This window comes from Eleutherodactylus coqui, chromosome 2, assembly GCF_035609145.1.
Source record: "Eleutherodactylus coqui strain aEleCoq1 chromosome 2, aEleCoq1.hap1, whole genome shotgun sequence".
NCBI lineage: Eukaryota > Metazoa > Chordata > Amphibia > Anura > Eleutherodactylidae > Eleutherodactylus > Eleutherodactylus coqui.
In genome coordinates this window covers 163,969,895-163,990,017 of record NC_089838.1, presented here as the reverse complement: position 1 = coordinate 163,990,017, position 20,123 = coordinate 163,969,895, and the positions used below count along the sequence as shown (strand labels likewise).

Here is a 20,123-nt window from a genome sequence, read left to right as displayed (position 1 = left end):
GTGCCGTGGGTGAGTGGGGGGTTGCAGCGGGGAGTGGGGGGGAGAAGGAAGAGAGAGAGGGCTCCCCCCTGTTCCCCGCTGCTACCCCCCGCTCCGCCACGCCTCCCCCGCCCCCCGAATCTTTTCACCCGAGTACAGAAGTACTCGAAAATCGTGGTGCTCGATCGAGTAATTACTCAAAACGAGTATACTCGCTCATCTCTAGTGACTGAAGATCCAACTGGTTCAGAATTTTTGTAAGGGTTCCTTTCCACTGGCGAGGTAATCGCATGTTTTCAGTGCGATGCGAATGTGCGAGCTCTCGCAGGAAAGTCCCACACATGTTGCTCTATGACAACCTTTCCACTAGCGATGTTTAAGGGCAAGCTGCGATGTGAGGATTAATAATCGCAGCAGGAGGATTGTTTCAGCATTTTGCATTTTTCTGTCGCCCATACAGTGAAATGGCAAAACAGATTCTCGCATCGCAATACAAAAGCTTGCGATTTTGCAGCGTTGCGATTTTAACATTGCAATTTTCTCGCAGCAATGTCGCTATCACCAGTGGAAAGGAGCCCTAAGTGTCGTGTCTCAGTCATGTGAGTCCCCATTGACAATCATTAGATATGATGTTGCAGTGAAACACTACGATCTTCATGTCATGCCAACAAAGTCGCCGTGTAGCCATAGGCCACATGTGGGTGTCTGAATTCAAAATGCAGATTTGTCATTTCCTAATAATTGAGTAAATTGGTACGCTGATACTGTTTTATAACCATATGTGTATTGATATTCAGCAATATGCTGTAGGCTGCCGATATTAATAATAACAAACACTTTAAAGACTAGAATTACAATAACCACAAAAAATAATGATTAGTACCTACCTTTTTGACTGGGCAACAGTCTACGCTTGATCGCGCAGAAACAATAACTGTTGTGGCCATAAAAATCTCCATGAGAATAAGAAGAATTAAATTGAAATTGATCTGTAAAGAAAATCATCACTCATATAAGGCAGGTGACATGTTTTGTCAACAAAACATTCCAAGCAGCCTCTTCCGATTTATGAGATATTCTGTGTTTCCAACTAGAGAATATTCTTAACATTGGCGCTAGATTAAATAGATTCTCCTGTAGCTTTGATTACTTCTAGTAGCGCGCATTTTATGAATTACTATTATAATCCGATTATCCCCGCCGTATGCATCTACACGATAAAAGTTTTTTCTTCACCGCAAAGGGTGAGGTTATAATCCCATTTGTTACTTACATTTATTGCTGTTGGATTAATTGCGAGTTTACATCCAAACCATATAAGACAGGTGGTAGTGATGGAAAAGGTGGACACAAATAAGATCTGGTAATGTGATATCTAGAAGATATTTTAAAAAGAATATAAACGTTAAATCTTTAAAATCTATAGAAAATAAGCCAAAGCCATACAGTGGGATCTGCTCTGCAAAACACAAATATGGTAAATATTTTCACTGGTATCATGGTCCAGGAAATAGGCACACTAATTGATATAGGTGACTGTTGTCAGTCATATCGGCCAAACTACCAGTCCATCCATGGTCTGCATTAGGCTGAGGTCAGATAAGCGTCTTTCTACTCCGTATTTCTTCTAGGTTTTGCTGACGGTAATACGGAGCCAATGAAAATCTATGTATCTATTTACATGGGTGTATTTTCCATGACCATGTTTTAGTAATGCAGCGTGCACTGCACTTGTCCGTTTATGCTTCCATATTTGCATTTATTGGTATTTTTTCTATGTGAGGGTGGATTCAGACGACCGTATATCGGCTCGGTTTTCACACCGAGCCGATATACGGTGTCCTCATCTGCAGGGGGGGAGGATGGAAGAGCCAGGAGCAGTGCTGAGCTCCCGCCCCCTCTCTGCCTCCTCTCCACCCCCTCCCCACTATTTGCAATAAAAGGAGGTGGGGCTAAATTCCGAGAATTAGCCCCACCCCTGTCCTGCCTCTCTTCATTGCAAATAGTGCAGAGGGGCGGAGAGGAGGCAGAGAGGGGGCGGGAGCTCAGTTCCTGCTCCTGGCTCTTCCATCCTCCCCCCCTGCAGATGAGGACACCGTATATCGGCTCATCTGAATCCACCCTGACAAATACAGATCAGCATTTGCCCAGTAGAAAATAAAACCAACGACAGCAATTAAAGAGGCAAATACTGTTCAGATAATGAAATACTGATGACACACATTTGCAATGTCATCTGTAACATGTCTGTATTACAGATCCATATTATGGACGTGTTAAAATACGCTCATGTGAAAGTGGCTTTAGGCATACTCACACCCATGTATACGAAGATTCAGCACAGATCAAACAGGTCGCATTCTCTTTTGTTCCCAGGCACAGTTCATTCACTGAAACTGTTCTTAAAGGTGTTGCGCCAAAATTGACTATGCAAGGCGTGAATCTATGGATAGGTGATCAATGAGCAGGAGATAGAATGGAGCAGTGGTCACGCATGCATGGTGCCACTACATTCATTTTTAATGTGCCTGCCGGGCTCTTGTACTTGGGCATTTCTGTCAGCTCCATTGAAATTAATGGAGTGGTGCTGCACATGTACAACTGCCACTGCAATCATTCTCCACATCATTGCAGGTGAGCCTGTTGTCATGAAAAGAGGGGGACACGGGGCCCCCGTTCCTGGGATAGGTGGGGTCTTAGCAGTAAAACCCCCTTGATAAAACTTTTAGCATATATCCTATGGATAAGTGATAAGTATCTTTTGTGGTATAACCCTTTTAACAGCTTCCTAAGTGGTCGTGAAGGGTGTATGGAGCAAGCTGGGGAGCTGAGTCCGTTCTATACCCAGTGGCCATCAGCTGTTTCTGACAGCCGCTGGTAAGTGCCACAATCAGTTATCTTTTGAAATACTGGTCTTAATAAATTTCCCCCATAATGCCTACAACAAAGATAAGTGAACATACTATATTAGGTAAGTATAACATCAGGCAGGGATTGTGTACACACTGACTGCAGATCTGAGAGCTATATGAGTTCAGGGAAGCTAAGCCTGTGAACATATCCCCTCCCCAACTGCCAAGAAGATGTTCTAAGGTTCTAGTTGCTAGAGAAGCTGAAAGCATAATGACAGGCATGGGATTGCAGAGGGGCTGCATTCCAGACTTCATTTACAGTGGCAAAACCAAAAAAATAAAGAAAGTATATTACAAAATTGATGAAACACACGCAGACTATTAGATGAGCATAAACTCTCTGAAACATTAGAGATGCATTAAGATAGGAATAGCACTTTACACTAAAGATTAAGGAAAAAAAGCTAAGATGTGTAGAAAATTACTTACAACATTGTCTTTGGTTTTCAGGACTGCAAAATGTACAACAGCGGAAGGTAGACACTGTGAATAAAACAAGAACCTTATCAGTTACCTATTAGAGATGAGCGAGCACCAAAATGCTCGGGTGCTCGTTACTCGGCACGAAATTTTCGCGATGCTCGAGGGTTCGTTTCGAGTAACGAACCCCATTGAAGTCAATGGGCGACTCGAGCATTTTTGTATATCGCCGATGCTCGCTAAGGTTTCCATTTGTGAAAATCGGGGCAATTCAAGAAAGTGATGGGAACGACACAGCAACGGATAGGGCAGGCGAGGGGCTACATGTTGGGCTGCATCTCAAGTTCCCAGATCCCACTATTAAGCCACAATAGTGGCAAGAGTGGGCCCCCCCCCTCCCAACAACTTTTACTTCTGAAAAGCCCTCATTAGCAATGCATACCTTAGCTAAGCACCACACTACCTCCAACAAAGCACAATCACTGCCTGCATGACACTCCGCTGCCACTTCTCCTGGGTTACATGCTGCCCCCCCCCCCCCCCCCGCACAACGCAGTGCCCACAGCGCACACCAAAGTGTCCCTGCGCAGCCTTCAGCTGCACTCATGCCACACCACCCTCATGTCTATTTATAAGTGCGTCTGTCATGAGGAGGAACCGCAGGCACACACTGCAGAGGGTTGGCACGGCTAGGCAGCGACCCTCTTTAAAAGGGGCGGGGCGATAGCCCACAATGCTGTACAGAAGCAATGAGAAATATAATCCTGTGCCACCGCCATCAGGAGCTGCACACGTGGGCATAGCAATGGGGAACCTATGTGCCACACACTATTCATTCTGTCAAGGTGTCTGCATGCCCCAGTCAGACCGCGTTTTTTTATAAATAGTCACAGGCAGGTACAACTCCGCAATGGGAATTCCGTGTGCACCCACAGCATGGGTGGCTCCCTGGAACCCACCAGCTGTACATAAATATATCCCATTGCAGTGCCCATCACAGCTGAGGTAACGTCCGATTAAATGCAGGTGGGCTTCGGCCCACACTGCATGCCCCAGTCAGACTGGGGTTCTTTAGAAGTGGACACATGCAGTTACAACTCCCTGTGGACCCACAGCATGGGTGGCTCCCTGGAACCCACCGGCGGTACATAAATATATCCCATTGCAGTGCCCAGCACAGCTGATGTAACGTCAGCTTTAATGCAGGTGGGCAAAAAATTAATTGGATTACACTGTAGGCGAGGGCCCCCAAAAATTGGTGCACCAACAGTACTAATGTACGTCAGAAAAATTGCCCATGCCCAACCAAGAGGGCAGGTGAAACCCATTAATCGCTTTGGTTAATGTGGCTTAATTTGTAACTAGGCCTGGAGGCAGCCCAGTTAAAATAAAAATTGGTTCAGGTGCAAGTTTCAACGCTTTAATGAGCATTGAAACGTATAAAAATTGTTTACAAAAATTATATGACTGAGCCTTGTGGGCCTAAGAAAAATTGCCCGTTCAGCGTGATTACGTCAGGTTTCAGGAGGAGGAGCAGGAGGAGGAGGATGAATATTATACACGGATTGATGAAGCTAAAAGGTCCACGTTTTTGATGGTGATAGAGAACAATGCTTCCATCCGCGGGTGCAGCCTACGTATTGTTTAGGTATCGCTGCTGTCCGCTGGTGGAGAAGAGAAGTCTGGGGAAGTCTACAGGCGGGTACGCTTATCTGTGATGATTCCCCCAGCCGCACTAAACACCCTCTCTGACAAGACGCTAGCCGCAGGACAAGCAAGCACCTCCAGGGCATACAGCGCGAGTTCAGGCCACGAGTCCAGCTTCAACACCCAGTAGTTGTAGGGGGCAGAGGCGTCACCGAGGACGGTGCTGCAATCGGCTACGTACTCCCTCACCATCCTTTTATAGTGCTCCAGCCGACTCAGCCTTGACTGGGGAGTGGTGACACAGTCTTGCTGGGGAGCCAGAAAGCTGTCAAAGGCCTTAGAGAGTGTTCACCTGCCTGTGCTGTACATGCTGCCTGATCTCCACGCCTCCCCTGCTACCTGGCCCTCGGAACTGCGTCTTTGGCCACTAGCGCTGTTGGATGGGAATTTTACCATCAGTTTGTCCGCCAGGGTTTTGTGGTATAGCATCACTCTCAAACCCCTTTCCTCTTCGGGTATGAGAGTGGAAAGGTTCTCCTTATACCGTGGGTCGAGCAGTGTGTACACCCAGTAATCCGTAGTGGCCAGAATGCGTGTAACGCGAGGCTCAAGAGAAAGGCATCCTAACATGAAGTCAGCCATGTGTGCCAGGGTACCTGTACGCAACACATGGCTGTCCTCACTAGGAAGATCACTTTCAGGATCCTCCTCCTCCTCCTCCGGCCATATACGCTGAAAGGATGACAGGCAAGCAGCATGGGTACCCTCAGCAGTGGGCCAAGCTGTCTCTTTCCCCTCCTCCTCATGCTCCTCCCCCTCCTCCTCAACGCGCTGAGATATAGACAGGAGGGTGCTCTGACTATCCAGCGACATACTGTCTTCCCCCGCCTCTGTTTCCGAGTGCAAAGCGTCTGCCTTTATGCTTTGCAGGGAACTTCTCAAGAGGCATAGCAGAGGAATGGTGACGCTAATGATTGCAGCATCGCCGCTCACCATCTGGGTAGACTCCTCAAAGTTTCCAAGGACCTGGCAGATGTCTGCCAACCAGGCCCACTCTTCTGTAAAGAATTGAGGAGGCTGACTCCCACTGCGCTGCCCATGTTGGAGTTGGTATTCCACTATAGCTCTACGCTGCTCATAGAGCCTGGCCAACATGTGGAGCATAGAGTTCCACCGTGTGGGCACGGTGCACTGGCAGATGAAACCGATGTTGCAGGGTGCGCAGGGTGGCAGCGTCCGTGTGGGACTTGCGGAAATGTGCGCAGAGCCGGCGCACCTTTCCGAGCAGGTCTGACAAGCGTGGGTAGCTTTTCAGAAAGCGCTGAACCACCAAATTAAAGACGTGGGCCAGGCATGGCACGTGCGTGAGGCTGCCGAGCTGCAGAGCCGCCACCAGGTTACGGCCGTTGTCACACATGACCATGCCCAGTTGGAGGCTCAGCGGCGCAAGCCAGCGGTCGGTCTGCTCTGTCAGACCCTGCAGCAGTTCGTGGGCCGTGTGCCTCTTCTCTCCTAAGCTGAGTAGTTTCAGCACGGCCTGCTGACGCTTGCCCACCGCTGTGCTGCCACGACGCGCGACACCGACTGCTGACGACGTGCTGCTGCTGACACATCTTGATTGCGAGACAGAGGTTGCGTCGGAGGAGGAGGAGGAGGGTGGTTGAATGGAGGAAGCTTACACCGCCGCAGATACCACCACCGAGCTGGGGCCCGCAATTCTGGGGGTGGGTAGGACGTGAGCGGTCCCAGGCTCTGACTCTGTCCCAGCCTCCACTAAATTCACCCAATGTGCCGTCAGGGAGATATAGTGGCCCTGCCCGCCTGTGCTTGTCCACGTGTCCGTTGTTAAGTGGACCTTGCCAGTAACCGCGTTGGTGAGGGCGCGTACAATGTTGCGGGAGACGTGTTCGTGCAGGGCTGGGACGGCACATCGGGAAAAGTAGTGGCGACTGGGAACTGAGTAGTGCGGGGCCGCCGCCGCCATCATACCTTTGAAAGCCTCCGTTTCCACAACCCTATACGGCAGCATCTCCAGGCTGATAAATTTGGCTATGTGCACGTTTAACACTTGAGCGTGCGGGTGCGTGGTGGCGTACTTGCGCTTGCGCTCCAACACTTGCGCTAGCAACAGCTGGACGGTGCGCTGAGAGACATTGGTGGATGGGGCCAAGCACAGCGGAGGTGAGGGTGTGGGTGCAGGCCAGGAGACGGTAGTGCCTGTGTCCTGAGAGGGGGGTTGGATCTCAGTGGCAGGTTGGGGCACAGGGGGAGAGGCAGCGGTGCAAACCGGAGGCAGTGAACGGCCTTCGTCCCACCTTGTGGGGTGCTTGGCCATCAAATGTCTGCGCATGCTGGTGGTGGTGAGGCTGGTGGTGGTGGCTCCCCGGCTGATCTTGGCGCGACAAAGGTTGCACACCACTGTTCGTCGGTCGTCTGCACTCTCAGTGAAAAACTGCCAGACCTTTGAGCACCTCGGCCTCTGCAGGGTGGCATGGCGCTAGGGGGTGCTTTGGGAAACGGTGGATTATTCGGTCTGGCCCTGCCTCTACCCCTGGCCACCGCACTGCCTCTTCCAACCTGCCCTGCTGCTGCACTTGCCTCCCCCTCTGAAGACCTGTCCTCAGTAGGCCTCACGACCAACTCCTCCAGTGGGAGAGGATTCGGGACCATTGCTGCCCATTCTGGGCAGGGGCCCGAGAACAGTTCCTGGGAGTCTGCCTGCTCCTCAGAATGTGTCATTGTAATGGAGTGAGGAGGCTGGGAGGAAGGAGGAGCAGCAGCCAGAGGATTCAGAGTTGCAGCAGTGGACGGCGCAGAATTCTGGGTGGTCGATAGATTGCTGGATGCACTTTCTGCCATCCACGACAGGACCTGCTCACACTGCTCATTTTCTAATAAAGGTCTACCGCGTGGACCCATTAATTGTGAGATGAATGTGGGGACGCCAGAAACGTGCCTCTCTCCTAATCCCGCAGCAGTCGGCTGCGATACACCTGGATCAGGAGCTCGGCCTGTGCCCACACCCTGACTTGGGCCTCCGCGTCCTCGCCCGTGTCCACGTCCTCTAGGCCTACCCCTACCCCTCAGCATGCTGTATTACCAGTAGTGCAGAAACAGAACGCTGTAATTAAATGTGCCGCTTATTGGCCTGTGGTTGGAGGCTGACTTCCCTTATGGAACGCACAGCAGAGCCAGGAAACAATTTTGCGCACGCCTGTAGTGAGACGTAGGTGTGTATGACTGAGCTAGTGGAATTCACAGCGCAGAAGCAGTCAAGTGGCCAAAGGCCAGTAGTAGGCCTTAAGTATTTTGCTTCTATTTTTTTTAAATGCTGAGCTGATACAGCAGACAGATACTGTAGGCAGCGTATAATATTATGTATACTCTTTCCCTCTGGTGGGATGACGGCGATCATGTAACAGAGACAGCAGATCCAGGAAACAATTTTGCGCAAGCCTGCTGTAATGCTTAGCTGCATATTAATTAGGACTACTACCCCCAGCAGATAGATACTGTAGGCAGCGTATAATATTATGTATAATCTTTCCCTCTGGCGGGATGACGGCGATCATGTAACAGAGACAGCAGATCCAGGAAACAATTTTGCGCAAGCCTGCTGTAACGCTTAGCTGCGTATTAATTAGGACTACTACCCCCAGCAGATAGATATTGTAGGCAGCGTATAATATTATGTATACTCTTTCTCTCTGGCGGGATGACGGCGATCATGTAACAGAGACAGCAGATCCAGGAAACAATTTTGCGCAAGCCTGCTGTAACGCTTAGCTGCGTATTAATTAGGACTACTACCCCCAGCAGATAGATACTGTAGGCAACGTATAATATTATGTATACTCTTTCCCTCTGGCGGGATGACGGTGATCATGTAACAGAGACAGCAGATCCAGGAAACAATTTTGCGCAAGCCTGCTGTAACGCTTAGCTGTGTATTAATTAGGACTACTACCCCCAGCAGATAGATACTGTAGGCAGCGTATATTATGTATACTGTTTCCCTCTGGCAGGATGACGGCGCTGATGTAACAGAGACAGCAGATCCAGGAAACAATTTTGCGCAAGCCTGCTGTAACGCTTAGCTGCGTATTAATTAGGACTACTACCCCCAGCAGATACGCAGTAAACTGAAGACGGTCACAGGCAGCCCAAATATAGTATTTTTCCCCAATTTTTTGGAAAAAGCCCACTGGCTATATAGCCTGAATATCTCTTTCCCTGCCTCACCAGTACTGGCCCTATACTCTGTACAATGACTGCAGACTGCGGACGCAATGCTCTGCACGCCCGATATACAAAAAAAAAATTGTGCAACACTGCTAAAAGCAGCCTCAACAGTACTGCACACGGTCAGATGTGGCCCTAAGAAGGACCGTTGGGGTTCTTGAAGCCTAAAATAACTCCTAACGCTCTCCCTATAGCAGCTCCGGCACCAGCAGCACTTTCCCTGATCTCTGTCAGAATGCATCTGTGGTGAGCCGCGGGAGGGCCGATTTATATACTCGGGTGACACCTGATCTCGCCAGCCACTCACTGCAGGGGGCTGGTATAGGGCTTGAACGTCACAGGGGGAAGTTGTAATGCCTTCCCTGTCTTTCTATTGGCCAGAAAAGCGCGCTAATGTCTCAGAGATGAAAGTGAAAGTAACTCGAACATCGCGTGGTACTCGTCTCGAGTAACGAGCATCTCGAACACGCTGATACTCGAACGAGTATCAAGCTCGGACGAGTACGTTCGCTCATCTCTATTACCTATAAATCCACAGAATAGATTATACTCTAAGTCTAAACTGCAATATGCAAAAAAGTAATCACATGTAAAGCTTGAACTTCAACAAATTCTGTTTTAGATTATACAATATACCTCACGTGGTATCGCTGTGAAATGCTCCATATCTACTTCTGCTACAGTCTCTAGGAAAGGCCGCCTGCAGATGGCCAGGTCGAATCCCGCTGCGAGAATTCTCGCAGTGGGATCCTACCCATGCCCCTGCAGTGACCGCTGTGGTTTAGTTGCTCCCGGCGTCTTTCCACTCTGCTATGTGCCGGCTCCTGTCCAACCGGTGCATGCGCAGAGCGGAGCCGGCGCGTCACTAGTGACGTTTCTGTGCGGGGCTCTGCAAGACCCACACAGAAATAGGACATGCCGCGATCTTTTTTCTGCACGTGTTTTCACGCGGACAAATCGTGGCTGTGTGCATAGGATTGCATTAGATAATGCAATCCTATGGCAGCGGGCACAGGGAGAAATACTGCGGGAAATCCCGCCGTGAAATTTCCGCCCATTTGCAGGAGGCCAAAGACATTTATGTTTACATTACTTGATATCTATACGTTAAAATGTGTAAACTTGAGAGGCTGAGCTGCAAAACCTTTCCGTTTTCTGATCTCGGACAACGTCTTTAAAAGGGCCACTCCAGCACAAACATATTTTTATATCCACGCCCCCCCCTCACCTGACTGTCACATTCAAGAAGTCTCCACTGAGTAATGCAGCCACTTCCATGCAGTTTAGCCTCCTGTCTGATACTTGTCAGGCACCATCTTGACAGTGGGATTTTTGGTTTCACACCAATCCCATAATGCATCAGAACAGCATTAGCTAGAGGCTACACTATTTTCTGCCTGCTAGAGGGATAGGTTAATCATTACCTTCTATATTCACCTAAATAAGTTACAGACCCTAATCATACAGTCAGGAGGATGAGCTGTAATCTCCTCTATTATAACTGTGTGGCAGGAGCTGTGTGATCATCTTAAGTAGCTGTGACAGGAGTGCCTCTTGTGTCCCTCTAGGAAATGTCTGTGGTAGGCTCACATAATAGCATCTTTCACACTGAGAAACAGACTAGTTTTAGACAGCAGAGTCCCAAGTAGAGCTGAGATCACATGACCATCTAAGGAGAAAGGGGCCACAAGTTTCAGAAAGTAAGTAACAACTAACCAATGTAACACTAATATATATATATATATATATATATATATACACACTCTTATTTTTCAACTTTCTAAAAGTTTAGTGCCCCCCCCCCATCTCATTCCAATCAACAAAAAAACAATGTGTGCAAAATTTTAGCTCAATCGGACAACTGCGAGGTGACCGTTATCGACTATGAAGTTAGTTATTTTGTTCATAATTTAAATGTAAGCACCAGTAATGGAAATCAATGCGAGTTTTTATTAATTCAATTTAATTAACATTGCTATTGCTAAGTTAAAGCGGCGCTACAATTGCTTTACAATACAATTATGTTATGCTATTTGCACATTGCATAATAGAGTTGCATGATGTACTTTTCCTGTCGTTACTTTTAGCATGGTTCTCTATGTCTAAAGGGCCATTTAGACACAATTATTATCACTCAAATTATGTCTTTTGAGGGACTTTTAGCGATAATCGTTGTGTCGTTTACAGCGCAAGATCATCGCTCAAACTTTGAGCGATCACCTTGCGCTCCGAGAGGAGGATACAGAAGACAAGCATGGCCGCTTGTCTTCTGCATCTAGCGGTTTCCCGCTTGGAGCGCCCGGGTATTATACAGCCAAGCGCTCTGAGCGGAGGATGCAGAAGACAAGTGGGGTGTCCCAGCTTGTCTTCTGCATCCAACTGTTCCCTGCTCAGAGCGCCCGGGTGTTATACAGCTAAGCGCTCCGAGCGGAGGATGCAGAAGACAAGCATGGTGTCCCGCTGTTCGCTGCTCAAAGTGTTATACAGCCAAGTGCTCCGAGAGGGGTATGGAGAACAGAGTTGGACCGCTCTGTTCTTCATACCAAGCCTGTCATAAGGGTGCGGAGTACAGCCGAAACAATATTATCAGCTGTGTCCCCCTGTGAATCCCTGATAAGGCTCATCGTTGTCTTTCAGCATGCTGAAAGACAACCATGAGCGATGACTTAACAAAAACTGCACAGGGTCAGTGCAGTTACACACAGCGATTATCGCTCAAAAGCCATCTTTTGAGCGAATTTTAAGCAATAATCGTTGTGTCTAAGTGGGCCTTAAGACTGAGCATCTTTGGTCTGCATTATACATAGGTAATGTAATGGGGTTTTACCACTGCACTTAATGAGGTAAAGCTCATTAAGTGCAGTGAATTATTCATGAGGTGGGAGGGGCAGAAGTATAGAGTGAAGGCCAGCTTCCATTGACTACAATGGAAGACAGCTGCGCGTATTCCCGCGGCAAATAGGACATGCCGTGGATTATTTCACGCTGCGGAATTCCGCTATCGAATTCCACAGCGTGAACATTGAGCTATTAGGTTCAATAGAACCTAATAGCTGCGGTGAAACGCCGCAGAAATCCGGCCATGGGTATTAGCCCTTAGGCTGTGCAATACGTGCATATTTTTTTGCGTGTAATTTGCAGTGCTAAAAGCCCCTTGATTTACATTAGGCTATTCAGACCTTTGCGTATTACGTACGTGAAAAAAAACGCATGTCCTATTTTGGTGCTTAACCCGTTCCCGCTGCAGGGCGTAAGTTTACGTCCTGGCAGCCTGGTACTTCCCGCAACAGGACGTAAACGTACGTCCTGGAAATAGCGCGGGATCACATATGATCCCGCGCTATCCCGCAGCGGGAACCAGCTGTCAGTCACACTGGAGATGCGCCCCCCGCTGTTAACCCCTTCCCTGCCGCGATCTAAGTAGATCGCGGCAGGGAAAGAGTTCACAGAGGGAACGGACTCCCTCTGTGTCTCTGGCCGGCTCTCGCGATAACATCGCGAGAGCCCGGCCTGTCACCATGGTAACAGGACGCCAGACACTGGCGTCCTGTATTGCCTATGCCTGAGATCGCTGTATAAGCGATAAGGCATGGCAGAGCAGTAGCTCTGCCATGCCTTATGACAGCGATCATCAGGGCAGTGGTTAAAGTCCCTCAGAGGGACACAAACAGTGTAAAAAAAACTAAGATTAAAAAAATGAATAAAAAAAATGTAAAAAAAGTTAAAAAAAAAACATTTTTTATGCTTTTTCTCAGATTAGCATAAAAAAAGGTAAAAAAAAACAAAAACCCCACATATTTGGTATTGTCACATCCATAACGACGCATACAAAAAGTTGCACATGCTTTTGACTGTGCACGGAAAAAAACGCTAAAAAAAACGCAAAAAAACTGAGGCAAAATGCTAATTTTTAGCATTTTGCCTCACTAAAAACGCAATAAAAGTGATCAAAAAAGCCATATGTACCCCAAAATGGTACCAGTAAAAACTACAGCTCGTCTTGCAAAAAATAAGCCCTCATAGAGCGCTGTACATCAAAAAATAAAAAAGTTACAGGACTTTGAATGCAGCAATTTAGAATAGAAAAAAGATTTCCAAAAAAAGGGTTTTTATTGCAGAAAAGTGGGAAAACCTAAAAAAAATGTAAGAATTTTGGTATTGTTGTAACCGTACCGACCTGCAGAAAAAAGGATTGTGTCATTTATGCTGCATGATTAACGCTGTAAAAAAGAAATAAAAAAATCTATGGCAGAATTGATGCGTTTTCTCTCCCTGCTATCATAAAAAAAAAAAGTTTTACAATATAGTCTATGTACCCAAAAGTGGCACCGATAAAAACTACAGTTCTCCACGCAAAAAACAAGCCCTTATACGGCCGCTTCGACGGAAAAATAAAAAAGTTATGACTTTTGATAAACGGAGAAGAAAATCCGCCAAAAATTGTTGCGTCCTTAAGCCCAAAATAGGCCATGTCATGAAGGGGTTAATACGTACCAATTATGGTCTATGAATGCATAAAATATGCAATGAACACGCATGTTACATATGTATTTGCTGTGTACTGCATATTAGACATGTAAAAAATACACGCTTAATACGCAGTCAAAATACTCTTGTGTGAGTGAGCCTTTTACACAAGAAGAAATGATCAAAGCACTTGGCCCAGTTTTCTGGCATAAAAAAAGCTAATTGTGGCACATGTTTTTGCATAAACAATTTGCAGCCTTTTGATTTTATGATTCAAAAAGTGAGCAGGGCTTAGCAGGGGACACATGGCCTCCCACCCACCAGATAAACTAGAATTTACACCATAACTTTGCGTAACTTATTGTACAAATGTATTATAGCTCATAGATAAAGCATTGACTGAAAAAAGATGTGTCAAATTTAATATGAGGAGTGCATCTCCTAACAAATTTGGTGCATCTTACTCCAGCACAACACTGCTTAACACTGGCATATAATCTGCAAATCATCAGAAATCACAACCATCAAGTTTCTGTTATACCAATTATAGTTGAAGTGTGCAAAGTTGAAGCATTGGGTACTGGTGCATCTTGTCTCCACCGGAACTGTGGGTGAAATAATGGGTTTGTCCTGGTGGAGTTATAGGGAACGCCCACAGCTGGCGATTGGCTACCTCCCATTCCTCCCCAGACGCAAGGTGAGACCTCCACCCATCGTTCTACCATGTAGGCTCCCCGCTGGGCTGCTCTGTGCGCTGCTAGCCCTGTTATTGCTAGCGGCACTGTCAGTGTGGTTATGGTGCCGTGCCATGTATTTCCCCTCCTGACCTCGCTGTCACTTTGACCGCCGGTCATTTTCCCTCCTGTCTTCTGTCAGTGTCCCCTGATCTCCCATCGTTGCCGCTGTAACATCATCTCCCTTGGCGGCTCCTGTCACTGTGCAGTTCCCCGCTGTGAGTCTCCCTGGCGGCCTCCCATCAGCACTGCAATCTCTCTCCAGTCCTCCCGGCACCTGTCACAGTCCCTGGCGCTCTGGCTTCTCACCTCTCTGGTCTAGCGCTGTCCGTTCCCCGGTCTGACTCTCCCTGCCGGCCTCCCATCAGTGCAGGTATCTCTTATGTCCTCCGCCGGCACAGCTTAAGCCACTCCCCACCACTCGCCATGCGCTACAGCAGAACAGAGGCTGTAAATCCGTGCCAGAGCCCGACAGGACAGCGCTGGAGTTGAGCACATCCCTAAAACTATCCCTAACCCGGGGAGCGTTATGTGGGTGTTCCCTGTCACTCTGCCCTGGTCTCCACCCCTAGTTCCGGTAGAGACATAATGCACCAGTACTGAAACATTGTATGTTACTTAATATTAGTCATACTTACAGACCCTGCTGCACATCTCAAGTAGTCCATTTCTGAAGGGAATACATTTCCGAGGTAAATGGAAAATCCTGATGTGGCAAGAAGACAACTCTGCAACAAAATAACAATACAAAAATATTGGATAGTATGACCGAGTAGCTAAAAATACTAACTAAAAGCTAGATGTGTGGTTTGGACAAAGCAAAAACAGCCATAAAATTAAAACTATCTGCTTAACCCCTTCCCGCCACATGACGTAAGGGTACGTCATGGCAGGCTGGTACTTCCCGCAAAATGACGTACCCTAACGTCATCGGGAAAGCGCGAGATCATGACTGATCTCGTGCTATCCCGCAGCGGGAGTTGGCTGTCAATGATAGAGGGCCTCCCACTGCAACAGTGGGGGGGCATCGGAGATGCGCCCCCGCTGTTAACCCCTTCCCTGCCGCGATCTAAGTAGATTGCGGCAGGGAAAGAGTTCACAGAGGGAGCGCGCTCCCTCTGTGTCTCCAGCCGGCTCTCACGATGTTATCGCGAGAGCCCGACCTGTCGCCATGGCAACAGGACGCCAGACACTGGCGTCCGGTAGTGCCAATGCCTATGATCGCTGTAGAAGCGATAAGGCATGGCAGGGCAGTAGCCCTGCCATGCCTTATCACAGCGGTCATAAGTGCTGTGCTGCAAGTCCCTCAGAGGGACTCAAATAGTGTAAAAAAAAAAAGAAAAGAAAAATGTAAAAAAAAAACCTTTTTGTGCTTTTTCTAATATTAGCATAAAAAAAGTACAAAAAAGTGGAAAAACCTAAAAAAAATATAAGAATTTTGGTATCGTTGTAAACCGACTCGCAGAAAAAAATGTATTGTGTCATTTATGCTGCATAATTAACGCTGTAAAGAAAAAAAAAATTATGGCAGAATTGATGCGTTTTCTCTCCCTGTTTACGATATAGTCTATGTACCCAAAAGTGGCACGGATAAAAACTACAGCTCGCCACGCAAAAAACAAGCCCTTATACAGCCGCGTTGACGGAAAAATAAAAAAGTTATGGTTTTTGAAAAATGGAGATGAAAATCCGCCAAAAATCGTTGCGTCCTTAAGCCCAAAATAGGCCATGTCCTTAAGGGGTTAATATTGTGTATGTCCTCTGATCATTGAGATATGACACTCCACAAGACCTGCGATTGTGTCCTGTGGTAAACCCTAATTCAATGTATTCCAAAAATTACAAAACAATGCACTCACCCATAAAATGTTTATGCTCCATTCTCCAGATATTGCAGCTACTGATTCCTCTGCCCTCTGGTTGCTTACTGCTCACTGCCAGCAAACCACACCACCCCTTCTATGGAAAGAAATAGCAACAGTAGCTGGTGGCCAAAAGCTAGTGCGCATGCGCTCCTGAGATACCGGCCATCAGATTTAGATGAAAGACGTGTGCAAACTTCCTTTGCTATTTTTTTCCAACATTTTGGACATAAACATCTTCTGGGTGAGAACACTGTTTTGTGATTTCGAGCACACTGAAATAAGATTCCAGAGATGGGAATACCCCTTTAAACCCTATAAATTGCGGAGCCTCCGTGGATTAGACTTCTTTTCCAGTACATCCCCCAGATATTTGGAGGTGTGTTAAAGTAACATCCAGACGAATGTCAAGACCCTGGGTTTAGGACTAGAAAAATAAATTCAAAAGTTGTAAAAGATGTGTGAAAAGGAAATTTTGCTTCAAAAATGCATGAATTTTATGGTTTTTTTTCAATCTAAAAAAAGTCACAAAAAAATAAATACATGCAGGAAGCCCGAAGGAGTAAACTAAAAAACTTTCTTTGGAAATCCATACCTTTCCAAATCCAGGACAATATTACGTTGGTTATTGATGCAACAGACTGCTATTGCATGATGTTCATTATTAACACTTATGGCCATTTACACGGGACGATATCACTCAAAATTCGTTCGAACAAATGAATGTGAGCGATAATCGTGCAGTGTTAATGCGGAAAATCACCCGCTTTGTGTTCACAGATTGTTATGCTAACTTTTCAGTCAGCTTACAAACCATCGGTGGATCGCGGGCTTGTCCTTCTGTCTAAACATGCCACACTTCACATAAAGCGCTGAGCGAGAAGCTGCCGAGAAGCCCGCGATCCAGTGGTAAAGTCTTTCTGTGTAAATGCTGTACAGCGCTAACGACCTTAGCGGTGACGTCAGTGCTCATGCAGTCCATTGTAAAAGGGTCATTACACCTAAATCTTTCTCCATTGTAGTTTTCTATTGTTGCGTATAGCCTCCAGGCTGAGGAGAGTCTTAGGCAGGCTTTCCACGGCCGTGACGGGCTCCGCCCCAGAATTCCGCGGCGAAGCCCGTCTCGGCGCCCCCCAGAGACCCCAATGCTTACCTTCGGATCCGGCGTCTTTCGTCCCGCATGACGCTTCGGCGCGCATGCGAAATAGAGCGTGTGACGCGCCGTTCGCGTCATATGACACGCCCACAGCGTCACATGACACGCCCACAGCGTCATATGACGCAGCTGGCGGTGGGCGGGGAAGCGGTTTCACGCTATCTTCTGCTGTGCCACAGCGGAAGATAGCGTGACGGACGGCTTCCATTGACTGAAATGGAAGCCGTCCGCGCGTACACCCGCGGCAAATAGAGCATGCCGCGGGTGAGGTCGGGTGATTTCACGGTGCGGAATTCCGCGATGGAATTCCACACCGTGAGAATTGAGCTATTAGGTTCAATAGAACCTAATAGCTGCGGGCAACGCGGCGGATTTTCGCCGCGTATTACTCGGCGGAAATTCGTCCGTGGAAGGAGCCCCTAGGGTCCCATTTACACGGGGCGAATGTCGGACAAACGATGCCTGACACTCGTCCCTGTGTGTCCTCGCTCCTGTGCTCCTGCATGAGAGATAGTAGCACTGGCTCGCTCACAGAGCGGCCAGCGGGGGGGGGGGGCAGGGCGGCTGGAGGAGATTTCACTCCTCCTGCTCCCCTGCCCCTTTCCATTGACTTAACATAGCGGCCTTTCAGTACTGAACAGCCGCTATTTACACTGAACAATGAGTGATCAGCTCATCGTCCATGCTGCATAAATGATGGCTGATGAGCTGCTCACTCATCGTTCAGTGTAAATAGCAGGCATTCAGTACTGAACAGCCGCTATGTTAACTCAATAGAGAGGGGCGGGGGAGCGAGAGAGAAATCTCCTGCAGCCTGTCCGCTGAGAGCTAACGATACTAGCTCCTGTGCAGGTGCTCAGGAGCTAGTATGTGTGGGGACGAGTGTCGGGCATCGCTTGTCCGACAGTCATCCCGTCTAAAAGGGCGTTAAGTGTAATGTCCCACTTTGATCACTGACAAGGAATATCTGCCTCCATGACAACTACTTTATCTCACATTTCTCCATTTGTGACAACCCCCCACATTCCCATACACATGAGTGAGCAGTATGAGCTTTCTGCTGAAGATTTATTAGTCATTTATTGAAAAGTAAAAAATTAAAAAAGGACAAAAAACAAACAAACACAGGATACAGCAGAATATGAATAAATAATAGACCATTATTACCACCTACCCCAATCAGAAGAGAAAACATCCAGGTTTTATATTTCACACATGGGTGTATGATGTCTGAAGATTGCAGATCTGCTTGGTACTTTCTACTTTCTTGCATCCCAAGCTCTAAAGTAGCCATCCTATCATAACTATATTCTTCATTGTACCTCTCTTCTTTAGTCATACTGATCTAAGTCGAAGAAACAGAAGTCAGTGAAGACTACCTTCACACAACAAAGTTTCACTAACTTTACAGGCTGCGATGTGTTAAAACAGGAACAAAACTCCAAGGACAACCACCGGCTGCATGAGCTTTATAGGGAGGGATACAAACAAGCCATGGGTGGTGTGTACAATGGTGGGCTGGCAACAAACTATAAAATGAACGAAGACACACAAAAAGGAAAACTACTGCAATTCGCAAATAATCAAATAGAAAAGCGTAATCATGTGGCAGATTTACACGTCAGCAGAAAAGCTACATTTGTTTATTATTTTTGACAGATTTTATACACATTACAATGCAGACAGAGGTGGAATATACTGAACGGCAGTCGGGGCAGAACTTTACTGGTCTAAGGAATTAAATATATTGAAATAAGTCCTCTACATATTACCAACAGTGGATGTCTGAATGCTTTGATACGTACCTAACGTTGGAGGTTGGTCAGAATGAAATAGTGTGGAGTGGAGCTGTATGCCGTCTGGGTGTAGTCTCTGCTCACAGATTCATGCTGCATTTGAAAACTTTGCTCTCCTGCCCTTATGTGAAACAGCCTCTATTCATATGTAGACAAAAGCAGGGAAGAACTGTACTTGGGCCAGAGAACACAAATGCCTCTTGAATTTTAATGAGGAGGAGAAACTAAAAAAAAAATGGTTGGTTGAGGTTATTAATCTTCAAGCAAAAGCTGCTCACTGATTTGTTCAGTTTGGTCTAGTTTTTTTGGGTCTATAAAAAATATTTCTGTACTGTAGGAATAAAGCGGGAGAGGGGGGCTTTGTGCTAGTGTTCTGGTAGAAAAGTCCCAGCGCAGTATTTGCACAATAATTTTGCCCTTTTTTTGTTTATATAATTTCTCAGCAATTTTCAAAAAGGTGGGTGGAGTAAACTATGTGGGCATGAACAACAGTGAAGCAGCAGATCTGTTATATTTTCTGCATGGTGGCTCAGTGGTTAGCACTGTAGTCCTGCAGTCCTGGGTTCACAGCTCACCAAAGGCAATATTGGTACTGTTGTATTATGTCACCACCGGAAGTAAGGGGTGGCGACATAATACAGCTGTCAAGAAATTTGCTAATGCCCCCAGCTTCTGATTCGCTGGGGGTGTTTAATCCCCCAAGTGTCGTTCTGAGACAGCAGGAGCACAGCGGCGAGGCATGGAGCGCCAGAGGACAGTGGGCCTTGACGTTCTGAGACAGCAGGAGCACAGCGGCAAGGCTGGGAGCGCCGGCACCGGCAGAGGACAGCAGGCCTTGCTGTTCTAAGATGGCAGGAGAACAGAAGCGAGGCTGTGAGCGGTGGCAGCAAAGGACAGCGGGCAGTGCC

At 47.3% G+C, this 20,123-nt stretch overlaps 1 protein-coding gene across 1 annotated transcript in view; it reads right to left on the bottom strand.

Moving 5' to 3' along the window:
• The window catches only part of MLC1 (modulator of VRAC current 1), a 38,810-nt gene extending 19,505 nt beyond the window's left edge, over positions 1–19,305 (bottom strand). The window contains exons 1-6 of the mRNA XM_066589896.1: positions 19,225–19,305; positions 18,594–18,764; positions 15,040–15,129; positions 3,321–3,374; positions 1,253–1,354; positions 867–968 (exon numbers count right to left, since the gene is read on the bottom strand). Coding sequence (XP_066445993.1) covers positions 867–968; positions 1,253–1,354; positions 3,321–3,374; positions 15,040–15,129; positions 18,594–18,758 — 513 coding nt within the window. The 5' untranslated portion in view covers positions 18,759–18,764; positions 19,225–19,305. The remainder of the gene's footprint in view (positions 1–866; positions 969–1,252; positions 1,355–3,320; positions 3,375–15,039; positions 15,130–18,593; positions 18,765–19,224) is intronic.
• Between the last annotated feature and the right edge of the window lie 818 nt (positions 19,306–20,123).